The 20471-nt window shown below is 31.8% G+C and overlaps 2 protein-coding genes across 2 annotated transcripts; one reads left to right on the plus strand and one right to left on the minus strand.

The window, feature by feature from the left end:
- Positions 1 to 722: 722 nt before the first annotated feature.
- Positions 723 to 10037, minus strand: LOC134254359 (AFG1-like ATPase). Its single transcript, XM_062736884.1, is given in 13 exon segments — positions 723 to 1042; positions 1347 to 1463; positions 1692 to 1832; positions 2651 to 2768; positions 3616 to 3698; positions 3954 to 4012; positions 4355 to 4454; positions 4955 to 5085; positions 5978 to 6079; positions 7102 to 7168; positions 9069 to 9304; positions 9564 to 9690; positions 9942 to 10037. Coding segments are annotated over 13 exon segments (1509 nt in total). The 3' UTR covers positions 723 to 910.
- Positions 10038 to 10903: 866 nt separating this feature from the next.
- Positions 10904 to 14830, plus strand: LOC134254360 (sorting nexin-12-like). Its single transcript, XM_062736886.1, has 4 exons — positions 10904 to 11065; positions 14076 to 14171; positions 14455 to 14579; positions 14725 to 14830. Exons 1-4 carry the CDS (start codon positions 10904 to 10906, stop codon positions 14828 to 14830), a joined length of 489 nt encoding a protein of 162 aa, XP_062592870.1.
- The last annotated feature ends 5641 nt before the right edge of the window (positions 14831 to 20471 follow it).

Raw genomic sequence — 20471 nt, forward strand, 5'->3', positions numbered from 1 at the left:
TTTGAGCTTGAATACTGTTCGTCATCTCTATATATTTCATTGAATCATTATAAAACAAAATGGTCAATGTTTGTTGGTAACCAAAATCTTATGGTTTCCGAGGATGTAATTTCGTGGGCGTATAATTACACGTGTAGTATATTCTATGAGATGTTATTGTTTGTGGGGATGAAATCCTCAAACACTGGTTCCAAAGAATGATCCCTCTGATCCCATTTCTTTTTTTTTTAAGACATACATTATGTTGATACAGAACAAATTATAACAAAATGTTAATAATGATACTAGTAATACAATGAATATTTTAGCACTGCTGCCTGTATGCAAGAAACTACATTGCCTGTGAACATCATCTTGAATGGGTGTAAAACAAAAAGTGAAACTTTCTTAACTAGAATATATAAGATCTGTAGTACATGTATTTGAAAGACTTCATCAAAAGGTCGTTTTGAAGACAAAAAGGGGAAAACAATGGATAATAGAAAAAAAACTTAAAATATAACTCAACTTTTGCAGCACCCTTCCCCCTCCCTCCTCCAGTGAGCCAAAAGCCAAAAGAGGAACAAATCATTCTGATATTTTAAATATAAACAAGAGATGTTTGTAAACACTTATATCCCCTCCCCAAGTACATACGTTATAGGTGTACAAGAAAAGCAAATAATTGCAATTGGGCTATAAAAAATGTAAAATTATCTGCTGATATAATTTGCCATTCAACAACGTACTTATCACTGTTTTGTAAATCATGTGTGTAAATTTCAATCCCTGATAAAATTGGTTATATTTGTATGTGCTGCTAAAAGATAACATCACAGAAAATTAATATCATTAAAATAATCACAGTCTTTAATTATCGTCATCCTGTAAATTAAATAAAAAATGTAATATTTCCTAAAATCCCACTTTATCAACTTAGTTTGGTGTCTCTCAGGTTCCAGTATTCTTCTGTCTGCATCTCTGTTAACCTGGACACGGTCCGTTCAAAGGCAAACAGCTCCTCCTCTCCTGTGAATATACTGGCGGCAGCCAAGTCTGATTTCTGTTGAGAAAACAAAAATCATCACACAGAAGTGGAAATTCTTTCCACTAAAAATCTTTATAGCTTAAAAATGATGAACTCTGATCCTTCATTCTATTTTTTTTAACTTTCATAAATTTTTCACTCAATCATTATTCAGCATATTTTGAAAGGAAACCACAGAAATGATCTATAATTTATCACAGGATTTCAGAAAATTCTATCAAGTTTACAATGTTTCTCTGAAGTAAAAGATGGATGAGAAAAATCCCTAAAGGGGAATAAATCTTAATTTATGATAGTGTATAAACTATGCTATGCTTGCCTCTTGAATTCCTAAATCATCCATAAGATTTCTGTTGTCATCAAAGTTTTTCTGACTCATATTTCCAGCACTAAATAATTCTTTAGGTTTGGCAGCTGCTGAGCAGACTAAACGAACCTGTTATTACATGATAACTTCTCAATGTTGAAACAGCCTTGATTTATAGCTACAGTGTATGACCTCAATAATAATATAATCATGTAAATATCTAATTTTATCTTCAATCTTCTTTTAAATCTGATTGTCTTTTTCTTTAGTTTCAATTTCTATTAAATTTTCTTTACATATGAATGAAGACTAATGCACCAGAAATTGGAGAGTAAAAAATTAATCATAAATACAAACTTTATTATCGTAGAAAGTATCCACCAGAGTAATAAATCTTCTGGCCTCCGTTTTATTGAAGAGCGTCATTTTGGGGATGTTTTGCAGAATGACTGTATCAAACTCCTTACTGATTTCTAAATAATCAATGGCTCCACGTGCCTGCAGCAAAAAAACACAGTAATGTGATCTAAATTGTTTTGTCATTCCTCTTCCTATACTAACTAATACACGAGAGCTAAAGGAGGCTCATTACACCACAGGTTATTTAAGATTCCATTAAAGCACCAGTTATAACGTAGATGTCAAATATCCAAATGCAGGTTAATGATACCATGAATATTTTTTAAAGATCTAGGTCACATTATAAAGGTACCCATACAATTCATCCCCAGAGAAAATGGACAAAACAATGGAGGTTAACTTTTTTGTGTAGTATGTCATCAAAAAAGTGGTGTAAAGAGCCTCCTTAAATACAACAAAAGTCTATATTCAACAAATATGCCATGATGCCAATCTCAGTTACAGAAGAAATCCCCACAGTTTGTGATAAATGTAAGTATTTATTGATTCAAGTATTATTATAATAAGTTTGTGTTGACCACTTCAGAAAAGTTTATTGGAGCAAAAAATGAGACTTTAAATTGAGTATGTTCTAAAACATGCATTAATAGTACTCATGAAAAATACATCAGATTGAAAAGTCTCCTATAAGCTTTCTAAATACATGTATGATATGTATTTATTCCGTGTAGTATTTTTCTTTTAGATTTGCATAGAAATCTGAGGTGTTTACTCCACAAAGTTTGTAAGGCCAATGTTTTTGTCTGTGTGTAAGTAGTATATGACATTTAAATTTTAACAGGTCTTTTTCCTATTCATGTTTGGTAGTAAATAAACCTCAAAATGTCTACACCAACATCTCTTTTATTGAGAGAGCATTGCCCAAAATATCTTAAGATTTGAACTTCAGTACACACCTGTTTGCACATGGAATCAAAATCTGTTTTCAATATCGTCCCACAAGTTTCTGGTAAAATTAGCATTCTTCCTAAGACATCCAGTACTCGCGACTGAATCACTACAAGATATGTTCGAAAAATAGAATTGTCAAAAAAAAAATAAAGGAGTTGTCAGTCTTTAACTCTTTGCCATAATGCAATGGACCACTGAGTGAAGGAATATAGACTTGTTTGATTGAATATACTCTTAAGTTTTAGGTAATTGTGAGATAGATATATGTAGTACACGTGCACTCACCTTGCTCCTCCTGATACCTTATTACTTATATTTACATTATTGACTTATTTATACTTTGTATTTGCCTTATTGTTACTTTTAACGTGTGAAATGCGACCCAACGGCATGTATGTAATCCAGACTTTATGACGTCTACAGAGAAATTCTCTTCACACTTGTTAACCTGTATTTACACAGTTATAAAAACGCTTGCCTTCAGTAGTGTTATGTAAAGGAAAACATTTGCAAATGTAAATATAGTGAATTAAACACAGCTGTCGTAGACAGGTAGTGGACTAGTTTATCTTTCTCATTCAGTTAAGGAACAATTACACATTTTAGCATAGGTACATAAAGCTACTAAAAAAAAGCTGGATTCCAAGCTAAATTCCCTGTCAAATTTTAAGGTCATAACTAACTCTGATACATGTATACAAATACATGTACTATAGTGAATTACAGGGTATATCAAACTGAATTTGTGTCCTATAAAGCTTATAAACAATGAAAATACACTTTAAATCTACCTAGCCAGACCCAAGTTTTATCCCATTTAATGGGAGAAGGCAAAAATCATTTTTAAGATGGCCCGACAGCCAAAAATGCCAAGCAAAACTGTCTGTCTGTCAACAAAGATGATTGCACACATATATTTTCAGTCCTTTGTTTTGTTACATATTGGCAAACATGTTATTGAGTAACTTACAGAAAGTAGATTCTGCCCTCAGCAGGGAGTGTGTTCATTCTATAATCGACTCCTGAGTTTAGACTCACTATCTCACAGTGCCTCTGTAAATAAAATTACTGTATAGTAAAAAAAATATGAAATATTTCCTTCAGCTTGTATTTCTTTATAAATGTTTTTAATTTATGCAAAATTAAAGAACTGACAATATGTTCATTCATAATAAAAAAAAGTGAGCGTTAATTATGAACATGAAAATTATTGTACCAATCATATTGTGTACTTATAAACACTGTTCTATCTAGCATTACTTCACAGAATTATACTGAATCTTTAACATAGTGAAAGGCAAAACTCACCTTTAATTCTCCAATAAAAGGGACAAAATTGCCTCTTTGAAGACCATTTTTATATAAATCTATAAAAAAAAAGATAATAATAGAGGGCAATGTAAATGAAATTATAAACATTTTTTACAGAAAAACTCAGCCTCCTATCATTACAAAAAGTAGCATAGATAAGTATTTACTAAACATTAATTAATTCACATAGTTATAACATGTAAAGGACATTAACTGAGAAATTGTTCATAAGTTCAAACACTCCAAAATGTTTTGATTAGCTTGAACTACATAACTTTTTGAAAAGACTACAAGTTCAAAATGTGTGTGCTGTGAGGAAATTTTTAAAAATTCTTTAATGAAACTTAACTTCCATTTTGCAGTTAGACACTCAACAAACCGAAATAAACATTTATTACCATCAGGTGCTCTGTTAGAAGTAGCGACAACTACCACTCCACACTTAAACAGTTCTGTAAAAAGTTTCTTAAGTATCACAGCATCGGCTATATCTGTAACCTGTCAATAAACAATCCTCACTATTAAATGTCTATTGTGTAAAATATATATCCCAGTCATTCTCATCTTTAAAGTACAAGTACTTATAATTATAGATTTACATGTATATAATTGTAGCTCAATTCTAAACAAAAAGATGTTTTTGAAAATCTTATCCCCTCCCCCTTTAGAATTTTTCTAAGTCCAAGGGGCATAACTCTGTCAATAGTAACAAAACAATTGCTGGATCATCTTTAATATCCAAAACAGAACTTAACCTTAGATATTCTTATGATAAATCTGTATTCCAAATTTCATTTCATATGTGCAAACTCTGCAAGCAAATAAATGGAAACTGTTGGTGGACTGACAGATCGACTGACTGACAGACAGCAGTAAAGCAATATGCCCTCCCTTCTTGGACTTTGAGGGGGGTATAATGGGCATAATAAAATCAAAATTAAGTAATTTCCCTGTAATGATGTGTGCCTGTGCATTACTTTGTAGACAAATACATGTACCTGAAACTCATCAAAACAGAGTAGCCATGCCTCTAGGCTGATCTCTTTGGCGACCGGAGGAATTGGATCAAAAGACTGTGTTTTCCTCACATTATACTGTCGTGGTACTGACTGTTTCAGTGTATGTACTCCTAAAACACATAAACATTGTCATTCATAAGAAATGTGATGCTAACTTAAAGCAATATGAGCTGTATTTTTGAAAATTTTATTTTGCTGTTAAAATTTATTATTATGATAAATTTGTATATAACTTAAACATTTATGCTCAATTAGATTAAAATAAAGCAGAAGAAAAGACTTCCATATACAATCCAATATACAGTTTTATATAGGAAATCAATACTGTACAGGACAACAATAATATTATTTTGATTCAATCGAAGCTTATAAATAGTACTTTCATTGCAAATATGAACAACAGAAGTTTATAAACGTTATTTTTTTCTGTCATAGAAAAAAGTTATTTACAATTTTTCAACAAAAAATTCCAACATCAAAGTTGCAGCTCATATTGCTTTAAATGATAATAGTATTGAATTGTATGCATGTTCTAATGCACAACTTAGTTTTTTCTTTATTTATCATTCTGAGGCCTGATAACAGAGCGAGCGCTCAGAAACCATTCTATTGGAGGTATTACGAACTTTGGTGAGCGCACAAGAATTGAGCTCGTGAGCGCTCTATTGAACAGGCCTCTGATTTCTTTATTTTCTTTCAGCAGAAAAATACAGGCCAAAGTACATTTAAAGCAATAAATCATAAAGGAGAGATTACTTGTGAACCATTAGGCGTTTAGTCTCAAATACTTAGTGAGGTTATTTTAAACATATTTTAAACTGAAGTGAAAAATTAAAAAAATAATAAATTATTTCTAATTTCTTACTTATTGAATATTGAATAAAAAATAACATGTAAACACTCTTGCACACTGCACACAACCATTATATTCTGTTGTGAGGTATCACATGTGAAACATTAAATTCTACAGGAGGAACTTAGGTGAGTTCTACTTGTACCTACGTTTATGTACATCCAGCATGAATTTATGGAAGTGAACTCGCTGTCTCTTTTTCACTTTACAGTGTTGATAAAACATATCCATTAGCATTGTCTTCCCAGTACCTGAAACAGATAATACAAGAACAATCCTTTAGTTCATAAGTTGCTCTCTACAAAGCAGACCTACATGTATGGTAAAAATATCCACAATCTGGATATAGTTTATGAAGGAATTTTGAGTAATATAATACTACATAAATTTATTTATTAAAAAATTGTGCAATCACTGGATTTAGAGTGGTTGGCATTACTGTAGATCACTTAATTTTGGCGACACCTTATTTTCGCGAGATGGTCATTGACTCTTTATTAGTGAGACAAAATTTTCACGAATTGTGGTCATTGTTCTGTATAAGGCCAAAATAAAAAATAGTCTTGTTTCCTGCTACCCGACCTACCCTATTTTTTTGCACCCGACCCTAAAGTTTTTTTTAGCTTTTGGGGAAAAAAATTCAAAATTTTAGAAATTTCATGTTTCTAAAGTGAAAAAAAAAAATATATACTCAAATTGTATTACATGAAATATATTGATAAAATATGAACTTGCATAAAATTCCACTTGAGTTGTGCATCAAAAGGCATGGAATTTCATTTTAAAAGATGATACCTACCAAGCTATGACATGCTTAATTTGGTTTTGTAGTAGTTCATATCCAAAAAAATACCATTGGGAAAAATAAAATAAAATTAAAAAATAAAATAATTTTCCTACCTACCTACCCTATTTTTTTTGTGGCTGGAAGCAGGAAACAAGACTATTGTTTTTTTTGGCCTAATCTTAAGGAATTCTATTGTACGCGAGAATGAAATTTTCGCGAGCATACCGCCTCGCGTAATTATGCGAAAATAATGTTCTCGCGAATAAAAAGTGATTTACAGTATTAGGAATTATTGCTACACAGGACTACTCCATGTATTCAATCATGATTTCTTAAATACTAAATCTACTCAACTTTTTTAGTTCATTTTTGTAAGTATACACACAAAAGGGATAACTATGTGAATTAAATTTTTGCATATTATTGTAAAATGTTTTGAAGCTTGAAATGTTTGAAGGGAAAATTCAGGAAATAAAATGTCCATACCCACATGCCCATGCAGATAAAGCCCCTTTGGTTTGTCTATCTCATTCTTGCTGCCAAATCCAAAAGTCTACAAAATAAACATGCTATATGTAATTTCTAATATACCGTGATTAAAATATATGCAAACTGCATGCCATATGATATCTATTTTATCATTCTAATTAAAAAAAAATATTTTTTTGTTTAATTTATATATTAATTATAAACATATGATAACAAAAATATTGTTACAGTCATTATTAAGATGAAAAATTCGAAATTCAGTTAAAAAGAAGTTGAAGAAAATTGTACTAGATAATTATAAAGATAAAACTATGGAAAAAGTATCTAAATTTACAGAAAACTCAAAACTATACTTGTACAGTAAAATAAAACACAATGTCGATTTGGAAGAGTATCTTATACTTGAAAATAGTTTTAAGAATAGACAAATGCTAACTAAATTTCGAACAAATGACCACTGCCTAATGATAGAAATTGGTAGGCATAAGAAAATACCTCGAGAACAAAGATTATGTTCTTCATGTAATACTATTGATGATGAATTTCACTTCTTTCTACAGTGTAGCTTGAATATACAAGCAAGGAATATACTTATATAAAAGCTATGTTAGATAATTGTTCCTCATTCTACCTCAAATCACCTACACAGAAACTTGAATATATACTAAGTCCAAAACTTGAAGTTATACCGGCTGTTTGCACTTTTATAAAACAATCAATAGATTTGAGAAATAGAAGGTCCACATCGGTGTAACATTTAGGGGATAAATTTCTATATGGATATTGTATATATAATTCATTATTCTCTTTTGTTTTGTTTTTTTTCTGATGTATTGCTTGACCCATATGGGTGTAATATGCAATAAAGATTATTGTTTGGAAACTGAATTTCAGGAGGGACCTAGAAAAACTTCTAGGTATCTGATAATTTGAGATATAGGTAAAAAACTTTAAAAATAAGTAGTTGGGACATCAAAATCACTTCGATGTTTGACATTTTCATGGTATTCCTGATATTAGTGTTCGACATACCAAATTTCAATTAAAATCCTTATCTTGAATATAAGAGGAGTGACTCTTGAATTATTCTCTACTGAAAAGTTGATGGCTTGTTTTGATACTCTCCAAAGAAGCCATCTACTTCTCAATAGAGAATTAATACTCTTAAGCTTAAATATGATTGAACATCAATTGGTTTTGTTATACCCTTATAAATAGCTTTCTATATATATATTTATTACTAATAAAAAGTCCAACAAAAGAAATGTTTATGACATCAGTCTAACAATTTCATTGTTGACCGGCCTGCCAGTCCAACATAAGAATTGTTAGACCGCAACGTCACTGCTAGTATGTCACAAGTAATTATAATCATCGTTCAATATCGGTGTCATGGTAATAGCCTAAGTTAAGAGCTGCAAGAGTTGTTGCTATCAGCAAGATAAGGAAGAAGGGAAGAGTATGTTTTGTGATAAATAATTTATGTGATATAATAAAAATATAATTAATTTTGTTCTCTCTCAGCTATTGTTTTATATTTACTTATTAAGCCATAATTTTCCATATAAAGTAATTGATAACAGAGTGTGTATTGATTAAATCTTTTAACGTGAGCATTAAAGGGTATAACAAAACAGTTATAGACTGGGATTCGGGCAACATATGATTTGTTGGACCTGAAGGTGAAAATGTTGGCCTCTGCCTGTGACCTCTGGCAACATTTTCACCTTCAGGTCCAACAAATCATATGTTGCCCTCATACCCAGTCAATAACTGTATAATGTTGACTTGTGTCATATTGTATTTCATGTGTATGATCATAATCATTACAACATTTTAACAATGTACTTTCTTTTTGCCCCATGAGGGCCCTTAATTGGTCAATAAACAAATTGAATTGAATTGAATATAGCACCAAATGTAATAAATTAAAGTATAAAATAATAAGCAGATGTGATTATAACCTTTGCGAGCCAGTTGGCAGTGGCTGATGGAGGTTCATAGTTATCAATTTTATCATACAGACTTTGCAGCCTCTCTACTACCGACATTTGATAATCATCATGCTGTAACTGCCCACAGGCAATTCGCTTTTTGTAAGCGGCAATTGGGCTGTCAGATTCATTTTCCGTGTTGGCCAGAGAAGATTCTTTATAACCTGTTTTCTGATGGATGATTTCCCTGGCAACTGTTGAAGGAGCTAAAATATAATTATATACCATATTACGAAAACATAACAATTTCATTGATCGGCAAAGCAATGAAAATATTAATTTGAAACCATATCGTTCAAATTTTTAAATACAACCATATCTAAGGAATAAGAAGAAATACTTCACTTTATGTATAATGTAACTTTGCCCTTGGAAGAATGTTTCTAAATCAGGTCAAATAGCTATTCATAGTGAAAAAAAGTGAATAAACATGAGAATATTTATAAATCATGAATTAAACATCACCTGTTGTATATTGCTTTACAAATCCATTCTCATAATTTACCATAAAAATACGTTTTGGCACCAACATAACCGATTTTACACTTTTCATGATGTGTAAGTTGTCTTGCTTAACGAGGACTAATGTGTACTGAGTAAAACGTCATCACTTAGTGAGATTATAATTATCAAAATATTTGAAGGGAATTTTTAATTCCGAAAAAAAATTACTTAATCTTTATATTTTTATCAAATTTTAAGTAAATGAATCGTTTTTATATATATTCTACACACCATTGGGTTTGGATAAAAGCAAAATAAATTAAGAATATATCAAACTCCATACTTTCTTTTTCACTAATTATCTCGGGCTCGGGTATTGTTATTGACTGACGTCATCACTAATTGTGTTGGAGGAGTTGCAAGAGAAAATGAGTACGGGCACTCAACCAGCGACGGCTAGGATTCAGCCAAAGAAACAGACGTTAGAGGATGCATATTCTCCCCCTGCGAACTTCCTTGAAATAGATATTACAGACCCTCAAACTCATGGGCTGCCCAAATCAAAGGGGAGATACACAGATTACGCTGTCAAAATGAAGGTACCAGTTCTTTATTTTTAGTTGAAATCCGGAAGCTTTATAGTAATAGTCACGTTAATATTAATATGTTAGACGGTGTGACCGTTAGTGAGGGCGGAGCCGTGAAGAGAAAATTGCTACATTTTATTGTTTAATGATAAATCAGTTGATCAGTTAAATTATGAAATTGTCAATGTATATATAGAACTAAAGCAAAGGGTTCGCTTCATGCAGGTCTATGGTCAGTGTCAGAAAATCATAACAAAGAACTCAGTTCTCTTTAAAAAAAAATCTTTCCCATCTCTTACATGTACCTCATTACTTTTCATTCAAACTAGAGGTACTGTGAGCAATGAGCTCACTAAATGATACCCCCCGCCTCCCATAATGTCGATGTGTTGCTACATGTATACTGTTTTACGGTAATGTGTAAAGAGGAATAACTCGTCTTATGAAGTGTTATCCAGAAGCTTCTATTATGTGACGTCATAGGTAAACAAAAAATGGCAATGTCCATGTTTTGCTCTGGGAAACCTAAAATACGTGTCGAATAAAAAAGTAAAATAGGAGGTGCACAATGGCAATATGTAATAAACCCTTGTGAAAGTTTCATTAAATTTCACTATATATAGAGGAGTTGCGGATAATAGAAAAAGCGTAACAGACGGACGGACGGAAATGTTTATGACAGACGGACGGACGGACGGACGGAAATCCCGATCACTATATACCCTCCCGCTTTTCAAGCGGGGGGTATAATAATGCAAGATATTTCATAATGAGATGAATGGTTGTCTAGCCAGAGCACTTAAAGTCGAAGAACGTCGTGGGAAAAAAGAGGGGCATGCATTATGCCATTGGACCAGTAATGGGTTCAACATACCGGGCCCAAGAAATGTGAGACACCTCAGTCCAACAACACCTCAAACTTTAAAAGTTATACACGTAACTGTAAACTTGTTCCAAAATACTAGTATATCCAATAAATATTAATAAAAAAAATAATCAATTCATAAACTTTTCTGAGCACCAATTCTTTTCTTTCACTACTTGATTTATATGCTTATTTAACAACTGTACACTTATCTAGAAACCTCAATTCATTTCTCAACTGTTATTACTCCCATTACATGGTTATATGAACAATATTATTGTCAAGACCAGATCAGAAACGAATTTGTTGGACCTGAAGGTGAAGGCAATGATCTACTTCCTGTGACTAATCATCAGACCAACATTTGACTGTCACAAGAGTTGAAAATATAACAGCATCACAACTTTTATGTGAGAAAAAATTTGCAAACTAAAGGATGCACGATCAGGGACATTTAATACTACGTCCCTGTTGTGATATACCCTTTTTCTTTTTATTTAATTCTTTTTATTTTACATTATTTGTAAGCCATGAATTATATTTATTGTTTTCTTAATTTTAATGAAAAATGTATCTTTCACCTTTCAATTTAAAAAAAAAAACAAATATGATTTAAAAAGTCTTTAGAATTTTCTAAATCTAACATAATTGTATTGAAAACAGTTATATATCTGTGGGGAAAAACTTTAAAATTAAAAGTTTTTTTTTCTGATACCCTTGTCATTAATACTTAATTATATAATTTCAAAACCAACACTTGTGAATATAATTATAGGGTACACTTTTGAGAAGTTATGAATAAAATATTTTATCGATGTCAAACAAAGATTCTGAATATTTGCTTCATGTTTTTAATAGATAAGCACATTTATTAGGATTGAAAACTATATTAATATGCTTGATGTGTATTAAATTTGAGTATTGTAGTGTACATATAGGTATGTATACATTTACAGCATGCACTGTACTTTGAAGTCGTACAACTTTGTGGATATTTTCATGCATTTACTGAAAGATGTATGTACTACTAGACTGAACAACTACCTCTTCAGACTGTACATTATACACTGTTTAACTTATTTTTTCCTGCTTTAATTAAATTTAGACTTTATATGTAATTCCAATTATCAAAAAAAATCTTTTTGAATTTTTTAAATCCATACATCATATTAGATTTTTCTTTTGATAAATCATAAGAAACTGAAATTTTGTCATTTGAAAAACTTTATAAAATAAAATATTAAATTTTAAAAAATCACTTAGTACAAAAATGAGATTTTAGACTTTCATAGATCTGTAAATATTTATGTTTCCATGTACAAGTAGATATTCATAAATAATTTGGATAGCTTAAAAAAAAAGGAAAAGAAAAAAGAAATCCACACACTCTTATTGAGTATCCTGTGAGACTTTTCACATTTTCACAGGGTATTTTATTTTATCACTTTATTAAAAAAAAATTTAACTGTTCAAAAAATTTTTCAAAAAAAATTTTATATTTCTAGCTTCGTTTTTATATATATCCTGAAGACACATTATTGGCAAATTTTATTTAACAAATAAATAAGGATATATGAAAGGGGCCATACTTTCCGCTCCTCCATAGTGCAGACGACAGCGCCGCCTTTAGGGAAATTCTGACAATCAAATGCCGTTTTACTTGTGTAGCGCGAATTATAAATCAATCTAAAGAAAACGAAAGTAGGAAGGGACTGATTACTAATGGATTTGATTTTAAGTAGAAAAGAATTACTACACATTATCCTTGGATTAAATGTTTTTACTTTGATGAAAGTCTCATTGAAATAGAATTTGCGCGTGGATAAAAGACGCCATTTTATGGGCTCGCCATATTGGCGACAGGGGAGATACACAGTTCCATAGGTATTGTAAATGAATATAGTTTACCAGATTTCTTTATTTTTTTTACGTGTTAAATCCGGAAGCTTTATAGTAATAGTCACGTTAATATTATTAAGATATTACTCAATTTTATCCTGTTATTGTTTTTGTAATTTTCATGTATGGCAAATCAATAATCTTGACGTATGGAAAACTTAACATAATTCATTGCAATTCGAATTTCCTCATTCTTTGTTCCAATACATTTAAATAATTTAAGATCTCAACGTTATTAATCAGTTGAAACTTCCTAATCTATCAATAAGATTGATTCACTTTGGCTTAAATATCCTGCTTGGAATGGAGTAAATTGTGTCCGCATGTTGGGTTTAAACCATTTTATTATTATTTTTTGATTTGGCTAAAAACAAACTATATTAACTGTATATGTGGTGAACTGGTGAAGTCCAAAATATTTTGTTTTCCAGGCTTTTTTCATGATTATGATTTTTTACATGCTAGGAGTACGTTAGAACTGGTACGTGCCATTAATACAAAAACTGGGAATTTTGGCATTTCCAGTTCTAGATAGAGTGTTCTATCGTTAAAATAATAGATGTCTTATGGACCTGGTTTAACGATAGAATGTGTTCTGTGTATTCACTATGTAGAAAAATAAACACGGGCGATAACTCGAACTCAGTGCATTTACTACGAACAATCCAGAGTGTTCTGAATGCAAACATGGCGTGTAAATTTGAAGCGAGAAAAAACGTTGAGAAAATTAGTTGAATTTTCGTCTTTATTTGGATTATATTTTAGGTTTAAAGGCATGCACTACCTCAAAAAGATCTGTTATAATTAATTTTGAAGTTATTTCCAATGCAAATTCTTTTGTATTCTTCAAACATGTTCAAAATTATTTGGAGTGAATCTGCAATTATTTGCTACATTGCAAGGCATTGGGTGGTATTCTAACTGTGGTGAGGGCTTGTCCCGACAGTTAGATTATTCTTACTATTCCAATACTTGTGAACAGAATAAAATGCCAATCATACAAAAGACAATTTATTAATAGCACAATGCTTCTCACTAGTATCAATGAAAAAAAACATCACTCTACATTTTGATATAGTACTTGAAAGATTTTAAACTACAAGACAGCTTGCAAACAAATCTTGACAGTCTGATAAAATGCCTTCTTCAGATTTTAAAGAATTATTCGTGAATATCTTTCAGACTAACTTACCAGTATTTAAGGTAAAGGAGTCCACAGTGAGACGGAGATACAGTGACTTTGAATGGCTGAGGAATGAGTTAGAAAGAGACAGCAAGGTGAGAGAAAGTCCATTGCACTTAATATAAACTGATTATATTAGATTGATTAAATTAGATTCAGCATTATTGAAATGATATAGGTATTCAGATTTCTCCAGAATTACTGAAGAAAAATGTAAGAAAATGTGGACTGATTTTTTTAACTAATACATTTATGTTGATTTGGTGGCATGTGTGCCATTTGTCTATTTGTTGTTCAATCCTTTTTCACTTTACAATTCTCTCAAGATATGGTTGAAAAGAAATTTTTTAGCATTGTTTATCCTTCATTTGTTGACAGATTGTAGTGCCACCTCTGCCAGGGAAAGCTTGGAAGAGACAGTTACCCTTTAGGAGTGATGAAGGAATATTTGAGGATGACTTCATTGAAGACAGAAGAAAAGGCTTAGAACAATTTATCAACAGGTATGAGACATGGTCTGCAAATATTTTCACTCTAAAGAATTAGTTTTCCATAATATATAATTTTTTTAAAAACGTTAGCTTTACTTCTTAGTTAGTTGCTTGAATTTTGATGTTTATTTACAATTTAAAAACATTTATTTTACAGAGTTGCAGGTCATCCACTTGCACAAAATGAAAAGTGTCTACATATGTTCTTACAAGAAACCAATATTGACAAGAACTATGTGCCGGGCAAGATTCGCACCACGTGAGAGGGAATGTGCTAGCTTATCTCCCCCACCAACAGAGAGCAAGGACCGATTTTTTAATATGACAGGCATTTTACAGGGTTAGGAGATGGGGCTTATAACAGCGCTGAAATTGTGATGTAAAATGTTGGATTTTTTTTTTTTTTTGGTTGAAATCTAACCATATATAGTATTTCTTTGTCATAGATTTCTTTAACTAGATTGATAAGAAAAAATATACACATTTTTATGAGTGATAGGTATTTTTGAACAATTTTTTTCCTCCTTAGATTTTATAATATTAATGCCTGTTTTATTTGACCAAAAGTGAGATAAATATTATGTTGAACACACAATTCTGTATCTGCTTGTTGAGTTGTATTGATAATGACTTATTGTTTATAGTCATCAAAATGCATTGATGAACACAGCAGTTTTTTCATGAGTTAAATTACATATGTAGCTTCAAAATGTCTTGCTGATGTCTGTATACCCTGGGTCTAGCGTCAAATTGTCACACAGTCACCAATACATTTTTTTTCTCTGGATGTACTACAAAAATCATGCTGAAATTGAGCTATATACAACCTGGGTATACATGTACTACATGAAATCTGTATATCCAGAATGCACTACAAAATGTCACATGATATCTGTTTTACGTGGGGTGTAGCTTCAAAATGACACCAATATCATTTTTTTTCTGGGGTGTACTACAAAAAATTATGATGATATTTTTATACACCCTGAGTATACTAAAATATCACATGATATCTGTATCCTGGATGTACTTAAAATGTCACATGATATCAGTATGCCTGGGGTGTAGTAATGGTTGTTGTTTTTGTTAAAGTAGTTTGCGTTGAGAAAGTTATAGTATGTAAATACATGCAACCTTCTTTCATTTTCATGTATTTTAAACTCATAAAGTATATAGTAACATATATTAACAGGAAATTTGACAAACCACTAAAAGTACAAGAAAATTCATTTTTCAGCAATCAGTAGAATTACAACTATTTTGCATTTATGTAAACTAAAACACAGATGGAATGTAATGAAATATTTTACTTACCTGTTCATAAATCTGTGAAATAAATGAAATTGTGATTTTATATTTATTTATTTTTAAAAATTGTATCATTCAGTAATAGAGTGTTTAATTTGGGCAGAAAGTTTTCTATAAAGCACAATAAGATTTTTTTTATACACTGTATGTTAGAAAAATTACATATAATACTCCGTGTAGATTATAAAACATTTTTAGAAGTAAAAAAAGCATTCCAAAGATAGAATAAGCTGCAATTAAGATGACTTAAAAATTAAGATTTATTAAGTTGATGCGGGGATATTTTTTTAAATAAATTCACACACCAAAACAAATGTGTCACAATTTTAGGTTGTACTAATATGTGTTTTCCTCCCTTGAAATACAAAATAACCCCAGGCTTTAATACCCTGGAGGGTTACAAAATGATGCATCTCTTCAGTTTTTGTATCAACTTGTGATATAAAGTGTAGAAAGCTGTTAATACTGTGTATAGTGTTGTCTCTTTATGATATACTATCTGACAAAATGTGGAGAATTTTACACATCATAATTATGTATAAATAAACTGTACAAACTAAGTATGTGTTCCTGTATTTTAGATATATTTAAATGTATAAATGTAACAAAGCTACAGGCATGGCAAAAAGAGCCACATCATACACAATCCATGAAACATGCTACATCTAATGTAAAAAAGCCACATCTAATGTAACAAAGCCATGTCGAATGTAACAAAGCCACGTCTAATGTAACAAAGCCATGTCTAATGTAACAAAGCCACATCTAATGTAACAAAGCCACATTTAATGTAACAAAGCAACGTCTAATGTAACAAAGCCACGTCTAATGTAACAAAGCCACATCTAATGTAACAAAGCCACATCTAATGTAACAAAGCCACATCTAATGTAACAAAGCCATGTCTAATGTAACAAAGCCATGTCTAATGTAACAAAACCACATCTAATGTAACAAAGCCACGTCTAATGTAACAAAGCCATGTCTAATGTAACAAGGCCACATCTAATGTAACAAAGCCACATCTAATGTAACAAAGCCATGTCTAATGTAACAAATCCATGTCTAATGTAACAAAGCCATGTCTAATGTAACAAAACCACATCTAATGTAACAAAGCCACGTCTAATGTAACAAAGCCACATCTAATGTAACAAAGCCACGTCTGATGTAACAAAGCCATGTCTAATGTAAAAAAGCCGCATCTAAAGTAACAAAGCCACATCTAATGTAACAAAGCCACATCTAATGTAACAAAGCCACATCTAATGTAACAAAGCCACGTCTAATGTAACAAAACCACGTCTAATGTAACAAAGCCACGTCTAATGTAACAAAGCCATGTCTAATGTAACAAAGCCATATCTGATGTAACAAAGCCACATCTAATGTAACAAAGCCACGTCTAATGTAACAGCCACATCTAATGTAACAAAGCCACATCTAATGTAACAAAGCCATATCTGATGTAACAAAGCCATGTCTAATGTAAAAAAGCCACATCTAATGTAACAAAGCCACATCTAATGTAACAAAGCCACATCTAATGTAACAAAGCCACATCTAATGTAACAAAGCCACGTCTAATGTAAAAAACCCACATCTAATGTAACAAAGCCATATCTGATGTAACAAAGCCATATCTGATGTAACAAAGCCACATCTAATGTAACAAAGCCATGTCTAATGTAACAAAGCCACGTCTAATGTAACAAAGCCACATCTAACGTAACAAAGCCATGTCCAATGTAACAAAACCACATCTAATGTAACAAAGCCATGTCCAATGTAACAAAGCCACATCTAATGTAACAAAGCCACATCTAAAGTAACAAAGCCACATCTAATGTAACAAAGCCACGTCTAATGTAACAAAGCCAGATCTAATGTAACAAAGCCACATTTGATGTTACAAAGCCACATCTAATGTAACAAAGCCATGTCTAATGTAACAAAGCCACGTCTAATGTAACAAAGCCACATCTAACGTAACAAAGTTATGTCTAATGTAACAAAACCACATCTAATGTAACAAAGCCATGTCTAATGTAACAAAGCCACATCTAATGTAACAAAGCCACATCTAAAGTAACAAAGCCACATCTAATGTAACAAAGCCACGTCTAATGTAACAAAGCCACATCTAATGTAACAAAGCCACATCTGATGTTACAAAGCCATATCTGATGTAACAAAGCCATGTCTAATGTAACAAAGCCACGTCTAATGTAACAAAGCCACATCTAATGTAACAAAGCCACATCTAATGTAACAAAGCCACATCTAATGTAACAAAGCCACGTCTAATGTAAAAAACCCACATCTAATGTAACAAAGCCATATCTGATGTAACAAAGCCACATCTAAAGTAACAAAGCCACATCTAATGTAACAAAGCCATGTCTAATGTAACAAAGCCACGTCTAATGTAACAAAACCACATCTAACGTAACAAAGTTATGTCTAATGTAACAAAACCACATCTAATGTGACAAAGCCATTCTAATGTAACAAAGCCACATCTAATGTAACAAAGTCACATCTAATGTAACAAAGCCACATCTAATGTAACAAAGCCACATCTAATGTAACAAAGCCACATCTAATGTAACAAAGCCACATCTAATGTAACAAAGCCACATCTAATGTAACAAAGCCATGTCTAATGTAACAAAGCCACATCTAAAGTAACAAAGCCACATCTAATGTGACAAAGCCATGTCTAATGTAACAAAGCCACATCTAATGTAACAAAACCACATCTAATGTAACAAAGCCACATCTAATGTAACAATGCCACATCTAAAGTAACAAAGCCACATCTAATGTAACAAAGCCATGTCTAATGTAACAAAGCCACAGCTAATGTAACAAAGCCATGTCTAATGTAACAAAGCCACATCTAAAGTAACAAAGCCACATCTAATGTAACAATGCCACATCTAATGTAACAAAGCCATGTCTAATGTAACAAAACCACATCTAATGTAACAAAGCCATGTCTAATGTAACAAAGCCACATCTAATGTAACAATGCCACATCTAAAGTAACAAAGCCACATCTAATGTAACAAAGCCATGTCTAATGTAACAAAGCCACATCTAAAGTAACAAAGCCACATCTAATGTAACAAAGCCTCATCCAACCTTACCAATATCACATAGATCTGTTTTTTCAAAGAGGGGTCTCTGTTTTCAAGGGAGGGGGGTCCAAGGTCACTTTTACTTGGTTTAGTTCATACATTTAATAACCCTGTAAATTCCAGGGGGTCCGGACCCCCCACCTCCTCTAGATCCACATATATATGCGGTACGTAAAAAAAGTCGCATCAGCAGTATATATTCAATGTAACAAATCCCTTTGTGTTACCTGTTTATAGTCACAAACTATGTAACAAATCCTCATACAGCCACAAACATGTAAAAAAATCAACAATTTTTTGTGTGGCTGTGGGTCCATACATATTTTTTTCGGAGAGCTACAGTTCTGCATCTAGCCCCTACCCAGACCCCTCGAGCTCCCCCTTTCCGTTTAAGATTCCTGGGGATCGGCCACTCAGAGTGTATGTTTTTTTTTTATTGCAAAATTTTATTTATACACACTAGTACATTACCATATGAATTTGCTCAATTTTTCCCATTCACTTGTCAAAATAACGGAACAGAAACACTTGATTCAAAACTTAATTTTTTTCTCAAAATTTTTGCATTAATTAATATGCCATCAAAACAAAATAAAAAAAATTTTGTGGTACATGTATTTGTCTTATTCTTCTCCCCATTTCCGTTTGCTATTTCTTTCCAAACTTATAAACTAGCTATCCACCACCGATGGAGAGACCTCGTTTATTCCGGAGTTTTGCACCAATAACTTTTTGAATATTATCTATTCTATTTACATTTTTTCCCGCCATATCCGACAAGCAGAAGATTGAGAGGCCCTCAGAGATAGAGAATGTATGGGATATAAGAAAACGAGACTTAATTAATTTTTTCATCGAAAAGAAAAGATCTGTAGATGATGATTGTTGCTTATGTATAGGCATATGGTTATGACATGCTATTGCTATGGTTTTAATCCGAGATTCCTCTGTCTTTTTCCGTGTATGTGTGAACAGTTGAAGCTTTGAATCATTATCAGGTCTGGTACAATCACTAGATTACACTGTAGCTACGTAAGCTTAAATTACCTACATAGCTTTATTTACCTACTTGAAGTAGGTTTATTTACCTACTAAAGAGGATATGTGTACAAATTCCCACTTTGGTGCAGCTATAATTCTGTCACTCATCTGAAAACAATCCATGAAATAAATAGTCTTGAAGATGTGTCTTTTTCTGCGCAATGGCATTCAAAGTTCTGAAAGTTCTGGGGCTATATACAACAGTTAATTTGTGACCAAACAGTTACTTCTTGAATGCAATAGCAAAGAAGACCAGTTCTACTGTTCTGGTAAACATGATAATGAATTGCTTTTTTAAACATACCTAGTATAAATATTAGTAGCCATTTAATTGTGACTTTTTGTCTTTCTAAAATGAAGAACAAATTTGTAAAAATTTGGAGTGAAATAGCTAAATAAAGCTACGGTAATT

Source organism: Saccostrea cucullata, unplaced genomic scaffold (assembly GCF_032062105.1).
Source record: "Saccostrea cucullata isolate Sc308-1 unplaced genomic scaffold, CSIRO_AGI_Scuc_v1 ctg7771, whole genome shotgun sequence".
Lineage (NCBI taxonomy): Eukaryota > Metazoa > Mollusca > Bivalvia > Ostreida > Ostreidae > Saccostrea > Saccostrea cuccullata.

Bases quoted from the DNA above. Each gene is read 5' to 3' on its own strand.
- LOC134254360 (XM_062736886.1), top strand. From the start codon at position 10,904: ATGAATGGTTGTCTAGCCAGAGCACTTAAAGTCGAAGAACGTCGTGGG. The intron at 11,066-14,075 runs GTAACTGTAAAC...AATATCTTTCAG, and splicing joins AAACTTTAAAAGTTATACAC to ACTAACTTACCAGTATTTAA. The intron at 14,580-14,724 runs GTATGAGACATG...TTTATTTTACAG, and splicing joins TTAGAACAATTTATCAACAG to AGTTGCAGGTCATCCACTTG.